The 23,926-nt window shown below is 47.1% G+C and overlaps 1 protein-coding gene across 1 annotated transcript in view; it reads right to left on the reverse strand.

Annotated features, from left to right (window-relative positions):
- The window catches only part of LOC144764010 (uncharacterized), a 190,370-nt gene that overhangs the window by 88,787 nt on the left and 77,657 nt on the right, over positions 1-23,926 (reverse strand). The window contains exons 7-8 of the mRNA XM_078650142.1: positions 13,952-14,095; positions 8,456-8,605 (exon numbers count right to left, since the gene is read on the reverse strand). Of these exons, the coding sequence (XP_078506268.1) occupies positions 8,456-8,605; positions 13,952-14,095 (294 nt within the window). The remainder of the gene's footprint in view (positions 1-8,455; positions 8,606-13,951; positions 14,096-23,926) is intronic.

The following is a 23,926-nucleotide window of genomic DNA, read 5'->3' on the forward strand; positions in this document are numbered from 1 at the left end:
TGTACCGTCATATATCCCCTCCTTGGCTGAACACAGCACTCCTCCACTTCTGAAACACAAGACTGCACCATATTTACAGGAACGTGGTGCAGTCTTGCGTTTCCCCCTGCGATGGCACTAAGTTTAGCATCTTAGCACCAAGGCAGGCACCCTTGCACCACAGTGCAAGGGTGCCTGCGTGCAGGGGAGGATAGTTTATGTGTAGGCAGGTGTCCCTTCCTGCACATTAACAAACCTAAAATGCCACTCTGTCACTTTCATGTGTGCCCCTTCATGCAGCACACATGAAAGTGACAAACTGGCCTTTTTTTAAAGGTTTGTTTATGTACAAAAAGGAACACCTTCCTGTACATAAACAAACCATGGCATTTTGCTTTTTCCATGTGGGCTGCACAAGGCAGCCCACATGGAAAAAGCAAAAACAAGGAGAAATAATGCATTTTTCCTCGTTTCACCAACTTAACACCTGGTTTTTCCTGGTCTTAATTTTGGCGCTGCCTCCTCTGTACGTCAACCTTGTACATAGGGGACAGCATCAAAATGAATGGGTGTTACGGCGGAACGCCCACCACAACACCCACTGCCCACCCCTTTCACGCTAACCATAGTGTGAATGGGGGCCTTATGTACAAGGCAGCATTCAGCCACATTAAGTGGCTTAACGCTTCCTTGTACAGAAAGCGCAGACCCTATCGCCACCACAACATCCATCAACGTGACGTTGTGGTGGCGATAGGGGCTTGTGCATGTGCCCCTAGGTTCATAAAGATGTCTCATGGCCTCGGATAAAATTGTGTCCTTTCTCCTCTGCTCTTTTGCTATTCCATGGCCTATATTCAGGAATATTTTACTTTGTGCAGGCGGTTGTCACTTGCTTAATATTTACTGCAGCTTGATGGTTACCACATTGCCTAATATTAACAGGAGAACCTACTGTTTAGAACACATGCGGGCCTTAAAGTCCACCACACGATGTGGAGGATCTTTACACATTTTCCATTGAGTGGTGTGTCCTTCTGCAGTGTATTTTCCTTCACCAACACAAATATAGAGGCTTTGTAATTGGGCATGGTCTGAGGTGCTCCAGCAGGCTCAAACCGCGTTTGGCATATTTGTTGACAACGTTCGCAAAAGAAAGAGAAATGCCCTTTCTACTACCTGTACAACAGTATCTATCTGAGTGTGTCTTTCTTTCATGTTCTAGTCATTGAGTGAGTCAGCAGCACAAGCCCTTGGCCCTGGACTAACACAACTGCCATGTTGATTCCCTTCTTCACTGTCATGATGTGCCTTCATGACCCTGTGAAGCTGTACATCCCTTCCCTCCTGTGATGCATTGTCCTTGTCACTCTGTAAAACAGTGACCCTCGCCATGTCATCCAGTGGTTTGATTGCATTCGTATGAGGCTGCTCTGGTGGTACGTGCCCATGGGGTAGAACAACACGTTTCACCATGGAGAAAGGAGTTTTGATGGATCAGGAACAGAAGCAGGACTTTGGCAAGGAGAAAGGCGGTTTGCTGGATCAGCCCCACAGGCAGGACTTCTCTCCAAGGAGGAAGTTTTGATGGATCAACCTGTGCATCCACCTCACCTTTATTAGAGTTTGGGGGTCACTTCAACTCAGATTGGTGCATTGTCTTTTGAATTCAGAACTGATTTAGTGCGGCCAATATGCAATCTCCACTTTCCAGATTTTTTTCTTTGCATGACACACCCTACCCGCTCTTTTTCCATTGCAAAACACATCCTAAATGTTTTTTTTTCTATTGACGTGTTTCTACCAGCATTACCCTTAAGGTTCTCTCAACTTCTGCTCTTGAGATGCAAAGATTTCTCATGAAGAGACCAGGAACAGGTGATTTTGGAAGGTGTTTGATCTTTCAAGAGAGTCCCTATGAATCTTCGGTCACCATAAATAAAGTCTGTATTTGGTGTCAGACCACTGAAAGCTGATCCTAAACATTTGGATCAAGAATCATTTCAACTGCACTTAAGGACTCCTCCTTACTGTACTCAAAGAATCACCAGATGAGATTCAGAAATATTTGGTGATGGCGGTGCGTACTATTGTGGTGCAGCAGCAATGCTAATTCCAAGCTGGAATTTACAAACACCACCCATATCAACAATTGGGTGGCTTTGTGTTTTTTCTCCCCACAGATTCCCCTAATTCTGCTTCCGTCCCTCCCGCCACCCTTTTCCCCGCCGTTTTTGACCGCAAATCGGTCTTTTCCCCGCCTACCCTCCCGCCGCCCACCCCCTAGCTGACCCCTCCTCCCCCAGCTACCCCATAAATGGCGGCCGCTGTGAGGCTGAGGTAGCGACGCTTTACCCAAGGGTAGGTCGCTCCCCCTGCCTCGTGCAGCGCCACCAGTGCTCTCCGCCATCTGCCCGCAGTCTTTCACTGTTTTTTCTCCCCACAGATTCCCCTAAGTTTTTTGCCATCTTTGTCTGTCTCTGTTCACTGTTTTTTCTCCCCACAGATTCCCCTTCGTTTTTTGCCATCTTTGTCTGTCTCTGTTCACTGTTTTTTCTCCCCACAGATTCCCCTTCGTTTTTTGCCATCTTTGTCTGCCTGTTTTTTCTCCCCACAGATTCCCCTTCGTTTTTTGCCATCTTTGTCTGTCTCTGTTCACTGTTTTTTTCTCCCCACAGATTCCCCTTCATTTTTTGCCATCTTTGTCTGCCTCTGTTTTTTCTCCCACAGATTCCCCTTCGTTTTTTGCCATCTTTGTCGGTCTCTGTTCATTGTTTTTTCTCCCCACAGATTCCCCTTCGTTTTTTGCCATCTTTGTCTGCCTCTGTTTTTTCTCCCCACAGATTCCTCTTCATTTTTTGCCATCTTTGTCGGTCTCTGTTCACTGTTTTTTCTCCCCACAGATTCCCCTTCGTTTTTTGCCATCTTTGTCTGCCTCTGTTTTTTCTCCCCACAGATTTCCCTTCGTTTTTTGCCATCTTTGTCGGTCTCTGTTCACTGTTTTTTCTCCCCACAGATTCCCCTTCGTTCTGCTTCCGTCCCTCCCGCCACCCTTTACCCGCCGTTTTTTGACCGCAAATCGGTCTTTTCCCCGCCTACCCTCCCGCCGCCCACCCCCCAGCTGACCCCTCCTCCCCCAGCTACCCCATAAATGGTGGCCGCTGCGAGGCTGAGGTAGCGACCCTTGACCCAAGGGTAGCTCGCTCCCCCTGCCTCGTGCAGCGCCACCAGTGCTCTCCACCATCTGCCCGCAGTCTTTCACTGTTTTTTCTCCCCACAGATTCCCCTTCGTTTTTTGCCATCTTTGTCTGCCTCTGTTTTTTCTCCCCACAGATTCCCCTTCGTTTTTTGCCATCTTTGTCTGTCTCTGTTCACTGTTTTTTCTCCCCACAGATTCCCCTTCGTTTTTTGCCATCTTTGTTTTTCTCTGTTCACAGTTTTTTCTCCCCACAGATTACCCTTTGTTTTTTGCCATCTTTGTCTGCCTCTGTTTTTTCTCCCCACAGATTCCCCTTCGTTTTTTGCCATCTTTGTCGGTCTCTGTTCACTGTTTTTTCTCCCCACAGATTCCCCTTCGTTCTGCTTCCGTCCCTCCCGCCACCCTTTTCCCGCCGTTTTTTGACCGCAAATCGGTCTTTTCCCCGCCAACCCTCCCGCCGCCCACCCCCCAGCTGACCCCTCCTCCCCCAGCTACCCCATAAATGGCGGACGCCTGGACCGCGCCCAGCGCCACAACCCCTGGCCCCCGTGACCCCCACCCCCCCCGGCGGATCTACGACACCACCACCCTCACCGCCCTCAACCGCGGACGCACACCAGGTTGCTGCCGCGCCACCCCGAAACGAGCCCACGGACCTTTCTCCTGCCGCAACTGCCGTTTCACCTGCCTACGAACACCCAACGCACCCAGCAAGAACAACTCCCCCGGAAACAAACTCGAATGCATACTGATCAACACCCGATCCGTCCACAGGCACGCCATCGAAATATGGAACCTCATCGACTCCACAACCCCGGACATCGCCTTCCTCACCGAGACCTGGATGAACCCCTCCTCGGCACCCGACACCGCCATAGCCATCCCGAGGGCTACAAAATCATTAGGCCACACGCACTCCCCTCCACCAACTACATACTCCTAGGGGACCTCAACTTCCACCTGGAGAACCACGCCGACAACAATACCACCACTCTACTGGACAACCTCGCCAACCTCGGACTGAAACAGCTGGTCAACACCCCCACCCACTACGCCGGACACACACTCGACCCGATCTTCTCCTCCAGCAAACACATCTCCTTCAGCCACACCACCAAACTATCCTGGACAGACCACAGCTATGTCCACTTCAGCTTAAAAAAAACGCCGTACACCACCACGCCCAACAACCACCAAGAAGACAATGGAACCGAGTCACCACCGAACAACTCACCACAGCCCTCTCCCAGAACCCACCCACCAGCACCGCAGACCCCAACGAAGCGGCCTCCAACCTCACGAACAGGATCTCAGACTGCGCCAACCTCCTGGCCCCCCTGAAGACCCAGGTACACAAAGACAACCACAAGAAAAACTCCTGGTTCACCCCCACCCTCAAGGACTCCAAAAAGAATGTCGCACCCACGAAAAAACCTTGCACCTCAATCAGACCGACGAGAACATGTCTGCTCTCAGGAACGCCACCCGCAAACACCACCAACTCCTCCGCGCAGCAAGAAAATCATCCTTTAAAGACAGGCTCGAAAACAACGCCCACAATAGCAAGGAACTATTCGGCATCGTCAGAGAACTCTCTAACCCCGATGCTGAAAACAACGCCATCCCCCCCTCTCAGGATCTCTGCGACTCCCTCGCGGCCTTCTTTCACCACAAGGTCACCGATATTTACAACAGCCTCTCCAAATCCAACACGAACCCATCCCCGGAATCCGACACTGACAACACCACCATCCACACCTGGAACCCAACCACCACCGAGGAAATCACCCGCATCATGAACTCCATCAACTCAGGATCCCCATCCGACCCATGCCCGCACCACATTTTCAACAAAGCCAACAACATTATCGCACCCCACCTACGAGACGTCATCAACGCATCACTCACCACCGCCACCTTCCCCGAAAACAGGAAACATGTCGAACTGAACGCCCTCCTAAAGAAACCTACAGCAGACCCCACCGAACTCAAAAACTTCCGGCCCATCTCGCTCCTCCCATTCCCCGCCAAAGTGGTTGAGAAGATCATCAACACTCAACTCACCACCGCCCTAGAATCCAACGACTCACTCGACCCCTCACAGTTCGGTTTCAGAGCTAACCACAGCGCCGAGACCGCCCTCATCGCAGCCACAGACGACATCCGATCCCTGACAGACAAGGGAGAGACCGTGGCACTCATACTCCTGGACCTCACCGCAGCCTTCGACACGGTATGCCACCGTACTCTAATACGGCGCCTCAACAACGCCGGCATCCGAGGCAAGGCCCTGGAATGGATCACCTCCTTCCTCTCCGAGGGAACACAGAGAGTCCGACTCCCCCCCTTCAGATCTACAGCTACTGAAGTCATCTGCGGCGTCCCACAAGGATCCTCCCTCAGCCCCACCCTCTTCAACATTTACATGACCCCCCTGACGAACATCGCACGCAAACACGGACTCAACATCATATGCTACGCCGACGACACTCAGCTCATCCTCTCCCTCACCAACAACCCCACCTCAGCAAGAACCAGACTACACGAAGGCATGAAGGAAGTAGCAGACTGGATGACAGACAGCCGGCTTAAACTCAACACCGATAAGACTGAGGTCCTAATCCTCGGCCCTACTCCCACCGCCTGGGACGAATCCTGGTGGCCCCCCTCCCTGGGCAGCACTCCCCAACCCACCGACCACGCCCGCAACCTCGGCTTCATCCTGGACTCGTCCCTCTCCATGAACAGACAGGTCAACGCGGTGACATCGGCATGCTTCAACACCCTCCGCATGCTCCGCAAAATCTTCCGCTGGATCCCCACCGACACCAGGAAGACCGTCACCCACGCCCTCGTCACCAGCCGCATGGACTATGGGAACACTCTGTACGCCGGCATCACTACCAAGCTACAGAAGAAACTTCAACGAATCCAGAACGCAGCCGCACGACTCATCCTGAACATCCCCCGCCACCACCACATCTCCGGACACCTGAAGAAACTTCACTGGCTCCCAGTCAGCAAGAGGATCACCTTCAGGCTCCTCACCCATGCACACAAAGCCATTCACAACCTTGGACCTAAACTCATCAACCACCGCCTCTCCTTCTACTGTCCTCCTCGCACCCTGCGCTCGACAGGACAAGCCCTGGCAGCCGTGCCCTGCATCCGCAGGGCCACCGCCGGGGGCAGGTCCTTCTCCTACCTGGCAGCGAAGACCTGGAACTCTCTTCCCAGCCACCTGCGTGCCACACAGGACCACCTCTCCTTCAGAAGGCAGCTCAAGACCTGGCTTTTTGAACACTGACCCCTCCCCCCCCAGCGCCTTGAGACCCCCACGGGTGAGTAGCGCGCTTTACAAATCCAATGATTGATTGATTGATTTGCATGAGATGTAAACCCATAAGTAACACAAGTAATCACATAGCCTGCCTTGTATACTTTGCGTCAGGGATACATTACATAAATGGAGCATGGCTATTCCTGTTCATTCACCCATGTATTTTAATGCTGACACATATTTTCTATATTTTCTAGCCTTACTCTATTCTGTGACCTCAGAGTTCACATGCAGATGATAATATAATGTGTTTAGTAGACTGAGCACTGACCTTTCCGTAAGGATAGGAGGAAATATTTTCAGTGTTTTCAAGTTTACTGAGTCGTGACAATATGTCTGTTTGACATTCTATGCTCCTAGTTAGAACATGATACCTAAATCCTATTAATTAAAAGCTAGATACACCTTAGTTGTCTAGCATATGGTACTTTGCTCAGTGCAGGAACTCAAAGTTCCATTAATCAGTATAAATAGTCACGGTAAGTCATGCACCTAGGAGGTAGTTTCTCAATTATGTAAAAGTGGTTTTAATGTCCAACAATTCCCTTCCAAGCATGTCCTAATTCTATTTTACTTTATGACCTTCAAATGCAGCCATGATATATCTATAGCAAGTGGATTGAATCTGTTCTTTGCCATCCAATACATATTTTAGCTGATACTTCATAACCACAGATTTGAATGAGGTGTACCCACTGGACATTGTATTTCTCCATATAGGTGTAGCTGGTATGATGGATTGACGTAAGCCACTCCTCACCCAAGAGGGATGTGATACTACACAGTTTTTGCAGATTTAGCGTCTGGCCAAGAGGATCAAATAATAAATAGGTTTCCTCTGTGCAGGTGGAAAGTTATTATTATACCCGGCATCTATTCCTAACAACAATAAGTATTTATGTTTTTTCTTGAAGACAGCAGACTTGACAGTAGAATAGAGTGCTTTTAGATACTTCCCATAGGGTTTTCAACTCTGGAATCTCTATGTATCCCTTCTATTAATGATAGGTCTCTTTTAGATTGCCATTTTCTGTTTTGGTCAGTGTCCTATATCACATGGTTACTTCCATTTTTAGTATTGCCGCCTCTTATACCCGTTCTGTGAATTCCCAATGTTCTTGGTCATCAGAATTTTGAGTAGCCTACCACAAGGCCGTCTTGAGATTTTTAAACCTTGAGATAGTTTCTTTAGTGACCTCCAAAATAAGTGTGCTACTGTTTGTTCCTTAATGTTTGTTGTATACTTTTCACTTCGATTCAGATGTCATGTCTAACATAGCACGCCTAATCTCTGGTTCAATCTATTCAACGGTACTTTATTTAGAGGATCTAACACAATAGTGTGTTTTCTGATTTCTTGTGTGTTGGATTCTAGTTTGATACCTTTGTAACTAATCCAAATAATTTAATAAATATATAGATACATTTGAAATTGCACTAATTGCATCTTTGTCAATTGGCTACCAGCGGCAAGGCCCTGAACTGCACAGAAAGAGCTAGACTAAGATTATAATATATGTAAAAGTGCCAAGCAGAGATGCAAAGAATTGATCAGCAAAAGTGGAATAAATGTCACTTATTTATAGATATAATTTATCAAAGGTGTGAGTAGCCTGAAAAGGTCTTACTGTAACATGCCTTTAAAGAAAATTGAGCATGTGTTTTCATCAGGATGCGCTACATTTATAAAGTAGCAAAAAAGATCCTACAGGGCTAAATGGATATTTTCCCCCAAACAGTACAACAGAGATGAGTTAAGTAAATTCTGTTTCTTTTAAATGAGGCCCCCTTGAGATCTGGACGGGGATGAGGCTTAAAATCTTGACCACCTCTCTGTTGTTGAATCTTGAATACCTAGTGTAAGGACTTTGTTAATAGAAGTAGGACAAACAGTCTCTGAAAGTGATTGAAGATAAGAAAAAAGTATGAACCCATACCTGACAGGGCTTTGACACACTGCACCCCGCAGCCGAATAAGCAGCACTTCTCATGTGCCTCGCAGTCCATGTCACTGCTGCACTGCGGTGGGGGGAGATAGCTGCACTTGTTCTCTTTTTCTGGATCAACTGGGCAAAATCCTGAGTTTTCTGCAACACAAATAGAGGCATGTGGAGAATGAATTTTTTTTTGACTTTGAACATCTGCAGCAAGTCCAAGATATATATGAAATTTTGTGTGTGCGTGTATGTGTGTGTGTGTGTGTGTGTGTGTGTGTACATATATATATATATTTTTTAAATGTTCTAGCTGTAAAGCATGCTCTTTTGGGATAAACAAAACATCATTCAATACCGCCTTTAGTCTGAAACCGCAAATGATTAAACAACACTTAACGTGTAAAAGCGAGTATGTAGTGTACATCCTGGAACGCAGTTGCAATCTGAAGTATATAGTAAGTACCAAGCTACCTGGGCACAAACGGGTATTACAACATATTAGGGCGATCAACAACAGTGACCCTAGTTACCCTGTAGCCCGCTACTTCAAAGAAAGTAATGAGGGTAGAACTAAGGACCTAAAATACTACCTAATAGATACTGTCCCGATTCAGAGAAGAGGCGGGGATAGGGAGGGAATGCTACGTCATTTGGAGACCCACTACATATTGTTATTAGACACTAAACAGCCAAACGGGCTCAATATGGGTGAGGACTTGTATACATACTTAGATTAGCAATTCCCATCCACATCTGTAGGTTTATATATTTATTTATTTATTAAAGTTTTGTATAGCGCTAGCTGGACCCGAGGGTATCAGAGCGCTTCACAACACGTACAAATAGGCATCAGAGAGGCAGTGAGGAAGGCGAACAGAGCAGGGAGCACATGGGTGAATAGAAAGACTTTACAATAGTAACAGGAGCGCAAAAACAGGGTAGAGTCAAAAGCAAGTCATCCAGCTCTTGGACCGCAGAGAAAATGGGCTTTAAAAGTCAGACGTAGAGATCATACTACTATCCAGAGCGCTCAAGGAAGAGGGCTTTGAGTAACATCTTGAATTTCGGGAAGGAGGCGGTCGTTCTGATATGTGGGGGGATGGCGTTCCAAATCTTGGAAGCATTGCCCGCAAAGGATTTGCTGGATGTTTTGTGTTTCTGGGATTTCAGAGGAATGAGTAGGAGCGTGTTGGAGCTTCTGAGATTCCTAGATTGACCGGCCTTTTTGAGCTTGTTGGCCAGATATTCAGGTTTGCCTGTACGCAGGGCTTTGTGAGTGAGGCAAGCTGTGCGGAAACTGGCTCATTGGACAATAGGGAGCCACTTCAGATCCTTAAGAGCCGGGGAGATGTGCTTGTATTTCCTGGTTCCCGTGACCATTCTTGCTGCGGCGTTGAGGGTAGAGGTCAGAGGACCCAGGTGAGATTTGGCTGATCCAGTCAGCGTAGCGATGCCATAGTCAATTCTGGAGAGTACCAGAGCCTGAGTGGCCTGTTTCAGGTCTTTCGAGGGGAGGAAGGGTTTCAGTTTGTAGAGGAGTTTCAGGTTCAGGAAAGCACTTTTGGCAGTTTTTGAGATGTGTTCTTTCATGTCCAGTTTAGGGTCAAGGGTGATCCCTAGGGATTTTACGGAGTTTGTAGGAATAAGTGGAACATTCAGGGCGTTTAAGGCTTTGAGCCATTCTAGAATTTGGGGGTTTTCATCTTTGTTCGAGATGAGGAGCACTTCGGTTTTTCCTTCATTGAGTTTGAGGTTGTTGGATGAGAGCCAATGTTGAACTTCAATGAGTGTGCAGTTCAGTCTGTGAATGTTTGCGATCGAAGTGGTTTCCAGGTAGAGTTGTGTGTCGTCCGGGTAGAGGTGGAAGGGGATGTTGGACTTCCTTAGAATTGACGTGAGGGGCTCCATGTACATGTTGAAAAGTTGAGGTGAGAGTACTGACCCTTGAGGCACACCTCTAGTGATGGGGAGAGGGTCCGATTCGCAGCTTTTAATTTTGATTCTTTGAGTGCGGTTGTTGAGAAAGGAGGAGAACCATTTTAGGACCGTCTTTTCCATACCTGCTCTCTCCTGGAGGACATTGAGTAACAGGGCATGATCCACTGTGTCAAATGCAGCCGAAAGGTCTAAGAGGATGAGAAGGCTACATTGGTTGGAGTCCAGGACATTTAGGATTATATATATATATATATATATATATATATAACAGCATAATGATGGTATAGTGTAAAAATTACATACATTTGGAAAGCATGGAAATCGCAATGTACACATTAATGAAATAATTTGTCCGCATCTGTTATTCATCTTGGTTCACTATCAGTAAGAAATTATGAAATTCATTCACGAAATTAAGGTTCTGTAAATATTTGTGTAACATATATTTTTTATGGAATAGATTTATTTTTATATTTTTATATATGGATTTTAAGAAAAAGAAAACATTCTTCTTAAGGAAGGAATTGGCTTATGCAGGGTTTTGTTATATCATGCCTAGCTAATTGTGGGAATCATTCACTTAATTATATGAAATCCATCTGTATATCCATGTAGCCTGCCCCCGTGACAAAGAAACAAGCAAAATATGCTTAAATGACAACCTAGAGCAATATGCATAGATAGTGGTTATGCTGACATTTGGGAATAGATAGCATAAGCCAAGGAGTTGAAGGAGGTATGATAACTCGGTTGCCAAGAATCAAATGATGTGCTTAATCAAGTACAGTGATTAAAGTAAACACAATTGGTGGGGTAATGTTTATCAATTTTTTAGCAGCTTTTTCTTTGCACATTAGGAGATATCACCATTAAGGTGATATAAGATGGATTTTTTTTTAGTGGCGCTCAACATGAGAAATATTTAAGATGAAAAAGAAGCAGGTTGAAAATTTTCAGTGATATGAGTTATGCGTCAAAAGACTTTGATATGTTTTTATGACGAGTATGGATGCATGTGATCCAGATTACATTTTCTGAATGGTCGGCAATAATTCCAAATGTATAGGTAATTAATGGAATAATGGTCCGATAACATGTATTTGCATTTAAGCAATAATTTATTAAGAAAATGTATTTTACAAATATTTAAAAAAACTCATGTGATCACGGTACTAGAAAAAAGACTTGAGTACTCAAATACATGTCTTCGATGCCTATTAATGCACTGCCACTTTAAATAGGTGTGTGCTTCACGATAATGTTGTCATGTGATCAAGGCAGGGATCTGCCGAAACGCGTCGTGATGGCTGGTGGAGTTCTGGAATAAAATGAAGCACTGAATTGGGTCTACCTCGTCTTCTTGTTGCAAGTCCGTGTGGAAGTTGTGGTTGGAGCGAGCTTTGTTGCATATATATATATATATATCTATCTATATGCATGTATCTCCAAAGACGCTTGGGGTGTTCGGATCCTGCCCGGCCATAGATATATATGTACTTTTAAATGTCATTTTCTCAGGAACTACCAAACGGATTTACACCATTTGAGCAAAAGGCACATGTCTGAACTAAGGACTACCTCTTTACCAAATTTGGTGTCATTCAGTTCAGCAGTTCGGGCTGTAGCCGCGTTGAAAGGTTCCTATGGAAAATTGCATGGGGAAAACACGTTTTGGGACCCCCTTTTTTCTCGCCCCGCTTGACGAATCACCCCGAGACTTTCAAGATAGGATTGCGGACCGGAGCTGGCCGTTAGTTTTGAAAATTTTGCAACGATTCGTCAACCAGGTCCAGGCCATAATTGGTTCGAGAATGGATTACTCAAACATTCTCTATCTTGGCCTGCCAGAGTATCTGCTTCAAAGACTGCAGGTCGTCCAGAACTCGGCTGCCCGGGCCATTTATGGATTATCTGGCCGTGCCAGGGTCTCTGGCCTACTGCAGTCACTCCATTGGCTCCCGATCCGGAAGCGGATAATTTTCAAGGCTTTGACCTTGGCTCAGAAGGCTCTACATGCTTCTGGAGCTAAATATCTTCAGAGAAGGCTAGCCTTTTATCATCCTGCAAGGTCTCTGAGGTCCGGATCTCTGTGTCTTGCTGTGGTCCCTCATATAAAAAGGGCCCCATTGGAGGTCGGTCTTTTAGTCTGCTGGCTCCGCAGCTGTGGAACACCTTGACAGTGGCACTGCGCAGTACCTCCAATTTGTTGGCGTTTAGGAAGGTCCTTAAAACTTGGCTCTTTACCCTGTAGGTAGCAGTTTTCTTTTTTAGTTAGGTTTCGTGTTTATCCTTTCTGTTTTGTTTTTGCTTGTTATGTTGTGATTTAGAGTTACAATAAAGCGCCGGGACACTCTTTGAGTAGCCGTGCGCTATACAAGATTCAAATAACATAACATAACATAACATAACCAGCACCAAAGTTATTCCAAATAGAATGTTGCGGATTTCCTATGGAAGATAGGTCCTAACTATAACTACCTACTGGCGACCGCCAGTAGGTAATATATATATATATATATATATATATATATATATATTTGGGTCCTATAAAAAAATTAAATGTACAGAAATACACAACAATATACATATGTGAACAAACTGGATTAATAAAAATCCTTACAGTTTGTATCTCATACTTTCATACTCTTGTGACTCTACATGCGTCCTTGGTCTTCCAATTCTATAAATATTACCTAAAGGTGGGGTCCAAATCCCAATCTGTAAATAACACCTCGGGTGTTAGGCGGTTCTTAAGCAAATAGTATCATCCTCCATTATATTACTATTGATAATTACACTATACCCACAGTATATGTCTTGTTCCTCATGAGGTGCGAAAATGAAACCACCACTACCCTCTATAATTTGCTAATAGGGAAAGCTGTAGTAAGCCCTTGCATTTCGGTAAAGCTGTAGTAAGCCCCTGGATCTAGTGCAAGTAAGCTCTTGGATCTAGGGGGAGATTGTAGTAAACTCTTTGATTGTATCTCAGGAGAGCTGTAGTAAACACTTGGATCTCAGAACAGCATATCTCATGGGGCAGTAACAAGTCAGGGTCCGGAGGTTGTGTAACACCGAAGGAACACTTTGTCCATCGCACTGGAACTGGATTCCCCTGATTAGATTGACTTCAAAATGCTATAAATATAAACAAAAAGATAGTAGGAAGAGACAGCACTACTGCCTTGGGGACGCTTTGTTCTCATGTAATCCTGTTATGGTTGCTAAGCAGACCAAGAACATAATATCCAGACCCTTTCTCTCTTGTGGATGTTGGAGTTACTCTGAAGATCCTGAATAAGAGCTCACTCTAGCCATGACAGCCAGGAAATTAGACTCCACTCAGTCCCATGAGCTGCAAGTGGGTTAACATTCTTCAAATCCTGTGCCTGACCTGGGACTTCAGCTATGATCTCGAAATTCAAGCACAATATTTCTGATCCCTTATCATGAAACAGCTCTCTCCCAAGCTCAAGCTTTCGAAAACGTTTGAATGGGTAATTCATTTACCAAACCCCAACATTACTCCATCCTTACAAAATGTCGACCAAACCACACCTGAAGGATTGGTGCACATTATCCCACACTGGGAACAGCACTTCTTTCTGCCTGGACAATCACGATCATCTTCGCACTGCTGCGCAGGCAGTTGGAGCCCACACTGGGCTGGTGGTGGTGGGCATATTCCTGTTTTCACTGTAACTGAGAAAAAAAGTATGTTTTTTAATTTACATTATTATTTTTCAGGCACAGTTCCAAAATCTGCTGGGAAGAGCAGAATGCTATAAATCCATCACAATTGATGAACAAGTCAAGTAAACAAAGTGCCTTTCAAAATACACAGGGATTTAAACAATTCATAATGGTTTGAGAGGTAACAAAAACAGAAGCGTGCACTTGATTATGAAAGGAGCAGGTTACAACATATTGTGTGTAAGAAATTGGTTTATTAGTTGAGACGAGTGGAAGCTACACTCAAATAATAAACAGAATCCTTGACAGGGTGAACCACAAGTGTATCTCAATATACCTGTGCTTAATCATCTGTTAGTCTGGCACAACAGCATTTAGAATTAATTTAGAGGCAATGTATAAAGTACTGTTTTTATCACTGTAACAGTAATATAATGAAAATCCCAAACCAATTAAAGAATAGGATAAAATGTAATAAATAAAATGTAACTAAAACAACAAAAATCCAATGAACACACCTGGAAATATATGTTTTTAAAATTATAGGTAAAAATAGCCCAGAGATAAACACAAAGAGTCCCACACGTTTATCTGACTATGCTGGACCAAGGGAAAGTCAAAAGTTCTTTCCAGCCACAATGAAGCAGGGGCGGAAGGATGGACCAGGTTCATCCATCTGAAGAGTTACCTTCTCAAGTCCTCATGAGCAGCTGGTGTTCACATGGGGGGCGCAAAGAGGTCATTGTCAGCATGAGAAGCAAGTTGGGTGTCACTGAGAGTTGCTTGTTTGTGTTTGAAGAGCCAGTAGTCGCTCGAGCTTCATGTTAGTGGTCATAGCGGGCTGATGCTGTCAGCATGAAGAGCAAGTCTCGCTGCAGCTTTGCATTGGCGGTCATCGCAGGTGATCGCAGTCGGCACAAAGTGCACGTTTTGCTGGAGCTTCATGCTGTTGGCCGTCATGGATGGTTGTTATTCAGCAGCAACTTGTTTGCAAGGAGTTGGGAACCTCTGTATCTTCACCTTTCGTCAGGAGGACTACACTTTGATGCCAACCAAGGTTTTAGGACCTGAGGGGCACCTCTTGGAATCGGGACTCACTCAGGCAGAGGCCAGCAGCTGGGCTCAGGCAGGTCCTGCTAAGTCCAATTATTGCTGGTTAGCTGGGCAGCTGCAGGGCAGGCCTCTGGAAGCTTGGTGTGTCTCTGTAGCTCAAACGGGAGGTGAGACAACTGACACATGGAGTCACATCTTGGGGCATGAGTTCAAGGCAAGAAGATCCAATTTTCTTTCTGATTTGCAATTTACACCACACTATTATAATTTGTGCACCTCAATCCACAGTGTATTCAACTCGATAGCCACACTACATTAACTATAACTCTCCACTCTACTATGCTATGTGTCCTCACAAAAGAGTTGATTTGTGATGTCATTAGTGTTCTTGGAAAAACTATTATTTTACATGGTATAAGGGAAATAATATAAAACGGTGTAAGTAGTGCATGGAGTAGGAACAAGTTATGAACAGCCTGATTCATGTACGGGCCGTTTTGCGTGGCCCTAATAGCGATTCATAGCGACTCGCTATTGAGGACACGCAAAACGGCATTCATGTACATTACGGGGAAAAAAAAGCGACTCGCACGCGGGCGCTAAATCCGTTAGCGACTAACTTAAATCGCAGAAAAAACGCTATTTCCGGCAACCTGCATCGGGAAAGCGACTCGCAATCTCGTGCGATCGGGAATGCGACTCGCAATCTCGTGCGATCGGGAATGCGACTCGCAATCTCGCGCGATCGGGAAAACGGGAAGTCGCTTTTCGAGCACAGTGATGACATCACAACCAGGAAGCAGGCAGTTCCCACCCCCAAACACTACAGTGAGGCAAACCTCGAGGGAGCAAGTCGGAAAGCAGCAGCTAAACTAGTGATAGCGACTTTACTACCTAACTGCTGCCATGTCTGAGGAACCTGTTCCTGGCCCCAGCAACAGCGCAGGGCGCAAGAGGAAGCTGAAGTTCTCAGAGCAGGAGCTCGAGAACCTGATAGAAGGGGTGGTGGCCAACCACGACAGACTCTTCGGGATCAACTCCAGGAAGGTCCCAGAGCAAGACAAACGGAGGATCTGGCTGGGAATAGCCTCCAGCGTGAACTCCGTGGGTGTGGCCGATAGGTCATTGGAGGAGCTCAAGAAGCGATGGTATGACCTCCGAGGTCGTGCCAAGGAGAGGGTGGCGGAGCGCCTTGGAGAGGCATCGGGCACTGGAGGTGGGGGACCTACAGTCCCTCCCAACACACCCTTGGAGGACCAGGTCGAGAACACCCTTGAGAGGGAGGCGTGCGTTGGCGTCACACCTCTGGACTCCTCCCGCCCCACCCAAGACACCCAAGGTAAGTGGCATGCGACTGCGACCCTGTCCCCTATGACCGTCCCTGACCAAATAGGCTCACATAATGGCCCTTAGTCATGCCTTTGTTGCGCATCAGGAAATGCCCTGAAGCATTGTGGGAGATGTAGTATGTCCACAATGTAGTAGTACCACAATGCAGCCAGACAGGTTCCAAAGTACGCAAATCCACAGCCATCCAGGGAATGTCACCCAGCATGCATGTAACATCAGCACGTCTGGCAGTCACATGCAACTAATGAGTATCCACTTACCCTCACAGGTGGCGCAGAAAGCAGTGACAGCGAGAGGCTGCAGATAGATGAGGAGGCCCAGGAGGAGGATTCACAACCGGAAACCCAGGCACCAGCCCCTGCCGCTGCAACAACACCAGCAGCCAGGCCCCCCACCGTTGTGGCCCCTGCATCTGCCGTCCCACCCGCAGCCAAAGCCAGGCCCCCCACCGTTGTGGCCTCTGCATCAGCCGTCCCACCCGCAGCCAAAGTCAGGCCCCCCACCGTTGTGGCCTCTGCATCAGCCGTCCCACCCGCAGCCAAAGCCAGGCCCCCCACCGTTGTGGCCTCTGCATCAGCCGTCCCACCCGCAGCCAGAGCCAGGCACCCCACTAATGTGCCTCCAGTCCCTGCCGCACCAGCAACGCCTGCTGTGACACCACCTGCAGCTGGTGCTTTGTCATCTGGGCCTGCGACAGTGGCAACACAGCGGCCAGCCACTGTGACAGGCCAGCAGAGCAGGCGTGGGAGTTCTCACCGTCACACCACAGCTCCAATCAGCAGGAGGGGCAATGGACAGCGCCATGCCTGTTTGAGCGTAGAGAGGCGCATGCTCAGGATCCATCAGCGCCAGTCACAGCAGCAAGGTGCCATACAGCTCCAGCTGCACAAAATTGGGCGCAATGTGGCGGGAGTGGGAGAGCGCATGGACCGCATGACGGCGGCCATGGGCCGCATGACTGCAGCCATGGAGGCAAACACTGCTGCGATGAGCAAGCAGCGCAGGGCAGCAAGCCGGCGCCATCACCAGCTCATGAGCCGGCTGGCCTCCTACAGCAGGTCAAATTATGTGGCTGCAAATGCCACCTCACAGTTGTCGCGCCGGTCACTCACACAGCAGCACCAACTAGTTCAGTGCTGTGAGGACATCACCAGGGTCCTGGAGCACCTAACCACCGCGGTAACGGCACTACACCCTCCAGCTCTACCTGCCACTGTAGGGGGTGACGATGGCAGTGAGGGGGCTTCAAGCGTCAGCAGCCAATCTGCAACACTAGTCCCGCCACTTAGGCGCAGCACCAGGGCAACGCCTGGTACAGGTGCCCCGGAGGAGGATGAGCCACAGAGGCGGCTGGGCATAACGCGCAGGAGGCGCACTTGACTCTGTCCGAAAAACACTGGCACAGGCTGACAATAAGCCTGCCATGTACTTTCACACTGCAGTATGAAGGAATACTGTTGGTTGTAAATAGTTGTACTGATTACCTTTTTCTTGTGAATGAAACAAATATATTTATTTTGCTGCACACATTAGCCTTGTGTAATCATTACATTTTGCATGCAATTGTGATATGTGGGGTGGGGGAAGAGGGTGGGCTAGAAATTGTTCGCTGTGATGTGGTTGCGACGTCTGTGGCCTTCAGCTGGGTTCTCCCCGCGTGCATGGTGCGCATGTGCTGGTGGCCGGTCGTCCCCTTCTGATTCACTGCCTGAGATCTCAACAGGTATCCGGCGCTTGGTTGCAATGTTATGAAGCATTGCACAGACAGCCACAATGCGGCAGCAGGCAGCAGGACTGTAATACATGGCCCCACCTGTCTTGTGCAGTATACGGAACCTGCTCTTGAGCAGGCCAAATGTCCTTTCTATACAGTTCCTTGTCCGGATGTGCGCAACATTGTAGCGCCGTTGCTGAGGTGTGGCAGGGTTGAGGTAAGGGGTCAGGAGGTATTCCCGTAGGGCGTAGCCACTGTCACCTGAATGAGAGGAGCAGATGTTGATTGCCTGTGCAGCGCAGTGACTTCATTGCAATGTGACATTGTCGACAAAGTGTACTTACCAAGTAGGTGTCCTTCCCCAAACTCTCCCCTGAGCAGTCGTGTGTGGAGTCCGCTGTGCCTGAAGATAAAGGAGTCATGGGTACTCCCTGGGTACTGGGCGACAATGTCAGTGATGATGGTCTTGGCATTGCAGACCATCTGTATGTTGAGGGAGTGGTAGGACTTCCTGTTGCGGTACATATACTCCGTGGCAGCTGGTGGGCAGATGGCGACGTGGGTACAGTCTATGCAGCCGAGGACATGGGGAAAATGGGCTACATTGTAAAATTGAAGTTTTGTCAGGTCCAATTCCTGTTGGCTCGTGGGAAATGTGATGTGGCGGTGGAGCTGGGTGAGCATGGCGTCAACGAAAGTGTGCAGGCAGCGTGACATGGTGGGCTGGGATATCCCCCCAGCAGCCGCTACTATGCCCTGGAAACTGCCGGAGGCCAGGAGGTGCAGGCTGCACAATACCTGCACATGTGTAGGCACCGAATTGTTTCGCCTTGTTGGGTGCTGCATGAGGGGGTCAAGTTCAAGTATCAGCCAGATGATCATTTCCCCATTCAGCCTGTATTTAGCATATATCTGTTCTCTGGTTTGGCCCAGCAAGGTGACCCGCTGCCGGTAAATCCTTTCCTGCCTCATGCGTCTCCTCCGTGCTGCTCGCTGTAGTCTTCGCCGCCTCACCACCATGTACATTCCTGGCATTGTGGAACGCCTAATGCTGCTGCTGAATGTCCTTATGTGTGATTGGTCAGGCCTGGACCTGTTGGTGATTGGCCAACTGTTTTTCAAATTTTTCTTAATCATGGCTTTTATGGTTACCACCTGCTTTGAGTTGTCCTTAATTTGCGCCGCGCAAAAGTGCGATTTTGGGGTTTTCCGCTATTGTATATTTTTCATGAATGCCGATAGAGTATATATTGCGTTTCGCTATTCATTTCGCAGATTCCGTGGTTGGTCGCTATTTCCGTATCGCTAATGCTCGGCTACCGGGACTCTGCGACTATTATAGCGTAATCGCTATTATAATCGCTATTCTGTGTTTGCGAATTCGCTATTTTGTTCTTGACTGCCAATTCCGTATTTTGCACCCGCAATTGCATTTTCGCAGCCATTGCGGGCGCTATTTCGCTTCATGAATCAGGCTGGTAGTGTCGCTACCGAGTTAAAGACACTGTGGATAGTGGTGGGCAAATTATTATCATTTGAATGTTTTGCGTAAATTATAACTTAAATGAATAAGTATAATTTATTAACTTTCATTTTTGTGTTCTTAACCTTTTTTTGTAGATAAGGAATATATCGGGCTATATTATTTTAAAGGTGGTGGATACGTTATAAATTTAAGGTATAACTATGACTGAAGAATTTCTACATGTTTGTGTATTTTAAGTGTGGTATGTATGGAAAGAATACATAAGGTTTTCCTGAATATAATAATGGTGTAACCTTTCATTTTTTTATTGAGTTTCAATGTTTATTTTTTATTTTTAATAAAACATGGTGTTAAATGGTAGAGTTTGCTCTGCTATCAACTGATTGAGCGTAATTAAGTGGAGTGTAGCACAGTAGAGTGGAGAAGAGTGTTTGCTGTAAAGTGTACTGTTGTAGAGTATAGTGTCATAGATTGGAGTAGGGTGGAGAAGAGTTGAATGTGGTACAGTGGATAGGCATACAATGGAATAGCGCACGTGCACTTGCATAGAGTGGAGTGTTGTACAGTGGAATGGGGTAGAGTGGAGTGGTGTAGAGTAGAGTGGAGTACCGCAGTGTAGAGTAGAGTGGACTGGAGAAGAGTCAGTTGGCATAGCAAACGGTGGAGTAAATTATTATATAGTGTAGTGGAATGTTGTATAGAACAGTGGTGTGAAGTGCACTAGAGTTGATAGGTGTAGTGTTGAGTTGAAATAATTCTTAGAAATTGGAGCGGGTTCTTCTACAGTACAGTGAAGTGTTCTCCTGTAGATTGTTGGGATGTTTCGCACATGTGGAGTAGAATATTCTCTACAGGAGTGCCAGGACATAGAGTGGAGTAGAGGGATGTACAGTGTCGTGGAAGAGCATGTAGTAGAGTACAGTGTTGTATAGTAGCACAGAGTGTATTAGTGTCTTGTATAGAGTGGAGGTGCATAGAGTCTAGTGTAGTGGGATGGTGTAGAGAGGAGTGTTAAACATTGCTATACAGTAGGATAAAGTGTTGATCACTGGAGTAGAGTGTAGTCTAGTCCAGTGGAGCATAGTGGCATACAGTTGGGTAGCATTTTCTAGTGTACAGTGGCTTGGAATCAAGTAGAATGGACTGGCGTACTATACAGTGGAGTAACATGTTGTTAAGTGGTGTGGTGTGTGTAACCGAGGACTGGGCTGCTGTGCTGTAGAGTGTCAGAAAGTGTTGTAGAGTGGAGTACAGTAAAGTGCACAGAGTGGATTAAAGTATTGCACAGTGAAGTGGCTTGGAGTCCAGTAGATTGCAGTACAGTATAGTAGAGGGGGATAGGCTGTCGTACAGTTGAGTTACATAGAGTAGTGTACAATGGAGTGCTGTAAGTAGAGTAGTGAAGTACAGTGGAGTGGTGTCTGGTAGAGTATATTAACTCTGGGGTGGTATAGCGGGAGATGCATAGAGTGTTGTAGAGTAGAATATAGTGTTGTACAGTGACATTGAAGTAATTTGTTGCACAGTGTAGTGCTATTCAGTGGAGTCTTTAGAAGTACACTGGAGGGGAATAGATAGTTGTTGATGGAGAATATTGTAGTGGAGTAAATCATAGTGGAGTGGCATGGAGAGAAGTTGGGTAGAGAGGAGTGGGGTAGAATGAATTAGCATACAGTGGAGTGATGTAGAGTGTAGTGGCATACAGTGCAATAGCTAGGGTGACCAACTGGCATTGGTGCAAATTCGGGACGGTGAGTGTAAAAATTCAGGACAAAGGGTCAAAATTCAGGACACAAATTCAGGACAGGAGGTCAAAATTCAGGACAAAACTTCAGGACAACAGGTAAGTTTTACAGACACATCAGAGGTCGTGCAATAGTATATAAGTAAGCCCAGCCATTTCCAAACATATTCAACCATTTGCAAACCTATCCATCATGTATCCTTCCATCTATCATTTCACTCATCCATCCCTTCATCCATCCTTTCCCTCATCCATCCATTATCCATCCATCTACCCTTTCACCCTATCCATCTGTACACTTATCCATCCACTCTTAACCCCATCCATCCATTCACTCATCCATCCAGCCATTTACCCTTTCACCAATCCAGCCATCCTTTCACTTACTAATCCTTCCACCCATCCACTCTTTTAGTCGTCCATCCATCCTCCCTTTCTCTCTCCATCGACCTTTTCACTTAGCCAACCTTCCTTCCTTCCATCCATCCATCCACCCACCCATCCATCCATCTACTCGTCCACTCATGAATCCATCCATTGACCCTATCACTCATCCATCTATCATTTCAATCCTTCACACATCTATTCATCCTTTTGTCCATCTACCCTCCCTTTCACTCACTCATCCATCCTTACATCCACCCTTTCACTCATACGTCCATTCATTCACCCTTGCACTTATCAATCCATCAATCCATCCATCATTTCACTCATCCACCCACCCATCATCCACCCAACCATCCACCCACCCACCCACCATCCACCCACCCATCCACTCATCCATCTTTTCACCCACCCACCATCCACCCACCCATCCACTCATCCATCCTTTCACCCACCCACTCCTCATCCATCCATCCTTTCACCCACCCACTCTCCATCCATCCATCCTTTCACCCACCCACTCATCATCCATCCATCCATCCTTCCCCTCATCATCCATCTATCCATCCTTCCTTCCCCTCCATCCATCCTTCCCCTCCATCCATCCCCTCATCCATCCTTCCCCTCCATCCATCCATCCTTCCCCTCATCATCCATCCATCCTTTTACCCACTCATCCATTCATCCATCCTTCCCCTCCATCCATCCCCTCATCCATCCATCCTTCCCCTCATCCATCCATCCTTCCTTCCCCTCATCCATCCATCCTTCCCCTCATCCATCCTTTAACCCACCCACTTTCCATCCATCCATCCTTTCACCCACCCACTTATCATCCATCCATCCCCTCATCCTCCATCCATCCTTCCCCTCATCATCATCCATCCCCTCATCATCTATCCATCCATCCTTCCACCCACCCACTCATCATCCATCCTTCCATCCTTCCCCTCATCCATCCATCCTTTCATCCATCATCCATCTTTCCCCTCATCCATCCATTCTTCCCATCCATTTATCCTTCCCCTCATCCATCCATCCTTCCCCTCCATCCATCCAGCCTTCCCCTCATCATCCATCCATCCATCCTTTCGCCCACTCATCCATCCATCCATCCATCCTTCCCCTCCATCCATTCCCTCATCCATCCATCCTTCCCCTCCATACATCCTTCCCCTCATCCATCCATCCTTCCCCTCCATCCATCCATCCTTCCACTCATCCATATTTCCCCTCATCCATCATCCAGCTACCCTTCCACCCATACATCCAGCTATTTACATTTTTTCTCATCCATCCTTCCCCTCATTCATCAATCCATCCATCCTCTCTCATTATCCATGTATTCACTCTTTCATTCATCCATTTACCCTTTCACTAATTCATCCAGCCATCCACCCACCCCTTCACTTACTTACTCGCCCACCTTTCCATATTAATTTTGAGCAGAGCCCTTTTGAGAAGAGGCCCATCAAGAACTTCACGACTGGGACAGAAGCCATCCAGGGGAGAGACATGATCCACCACAGGGGGGACAAGAGCCATCACAGGAGGGGGAACAGGATCCACCAGGGTGGGCACAGGGGTGGGCATGCAGTATTCAAGTATCATCTTGGGCTCCTCTCCCCCTCCTGCACAGGAGGCTCGCTGTCCAAAATGCCATCCCCCACTGTGATGTACAGTACTTACAGGAGATACTCTAAGAGAACTGATTGAACTGATTGTCCTCCATACTTTGTTAATCAGTGTAGGTGCGATTGGGCATTTTCTTTATTGTATTACATTATAGACTGCATGTTCAAAGAACCGAGGTTTGCTTACAATTTAGTGACAGTAATTAAGCTCTGTGAAGAGAACCACGTGCTGCCTCGTGTAATCTGGCTGAGCGGAGTCTAGGATGTTTGGGGCCGTGGGTAGAAATGGAATGTGTGAGGCCCCTCTAAATTGCAGAGACGTGGCGCATTCAGGGCTGTTTGCATCTGAATAGATGCCCCTGCTCCTGAAGCTGCAGCCCCTCCCTCTCAGTCACCTTCGAAGCACCTCTTAACAGGTCATCAAGGGCTGGAGGTGTCAGGGCTGCCATCCCGCTGTGCCTTCCAATGCTGCTAG

Source organism: Lissotriton helveticus, chromosome 6 (genome assembly GCF_964261635.1).
Source record: "Lissotriton helveticus chromosome 6, aLisHel1.1, whole genome shotgun sequence".
Classification (NCBI taxonomy): Eukaryota; Metazoa; Chordata; class Amphibia; order Caudata; family Salamandridae; genus Lissotriton; species Lissotriton helveticus.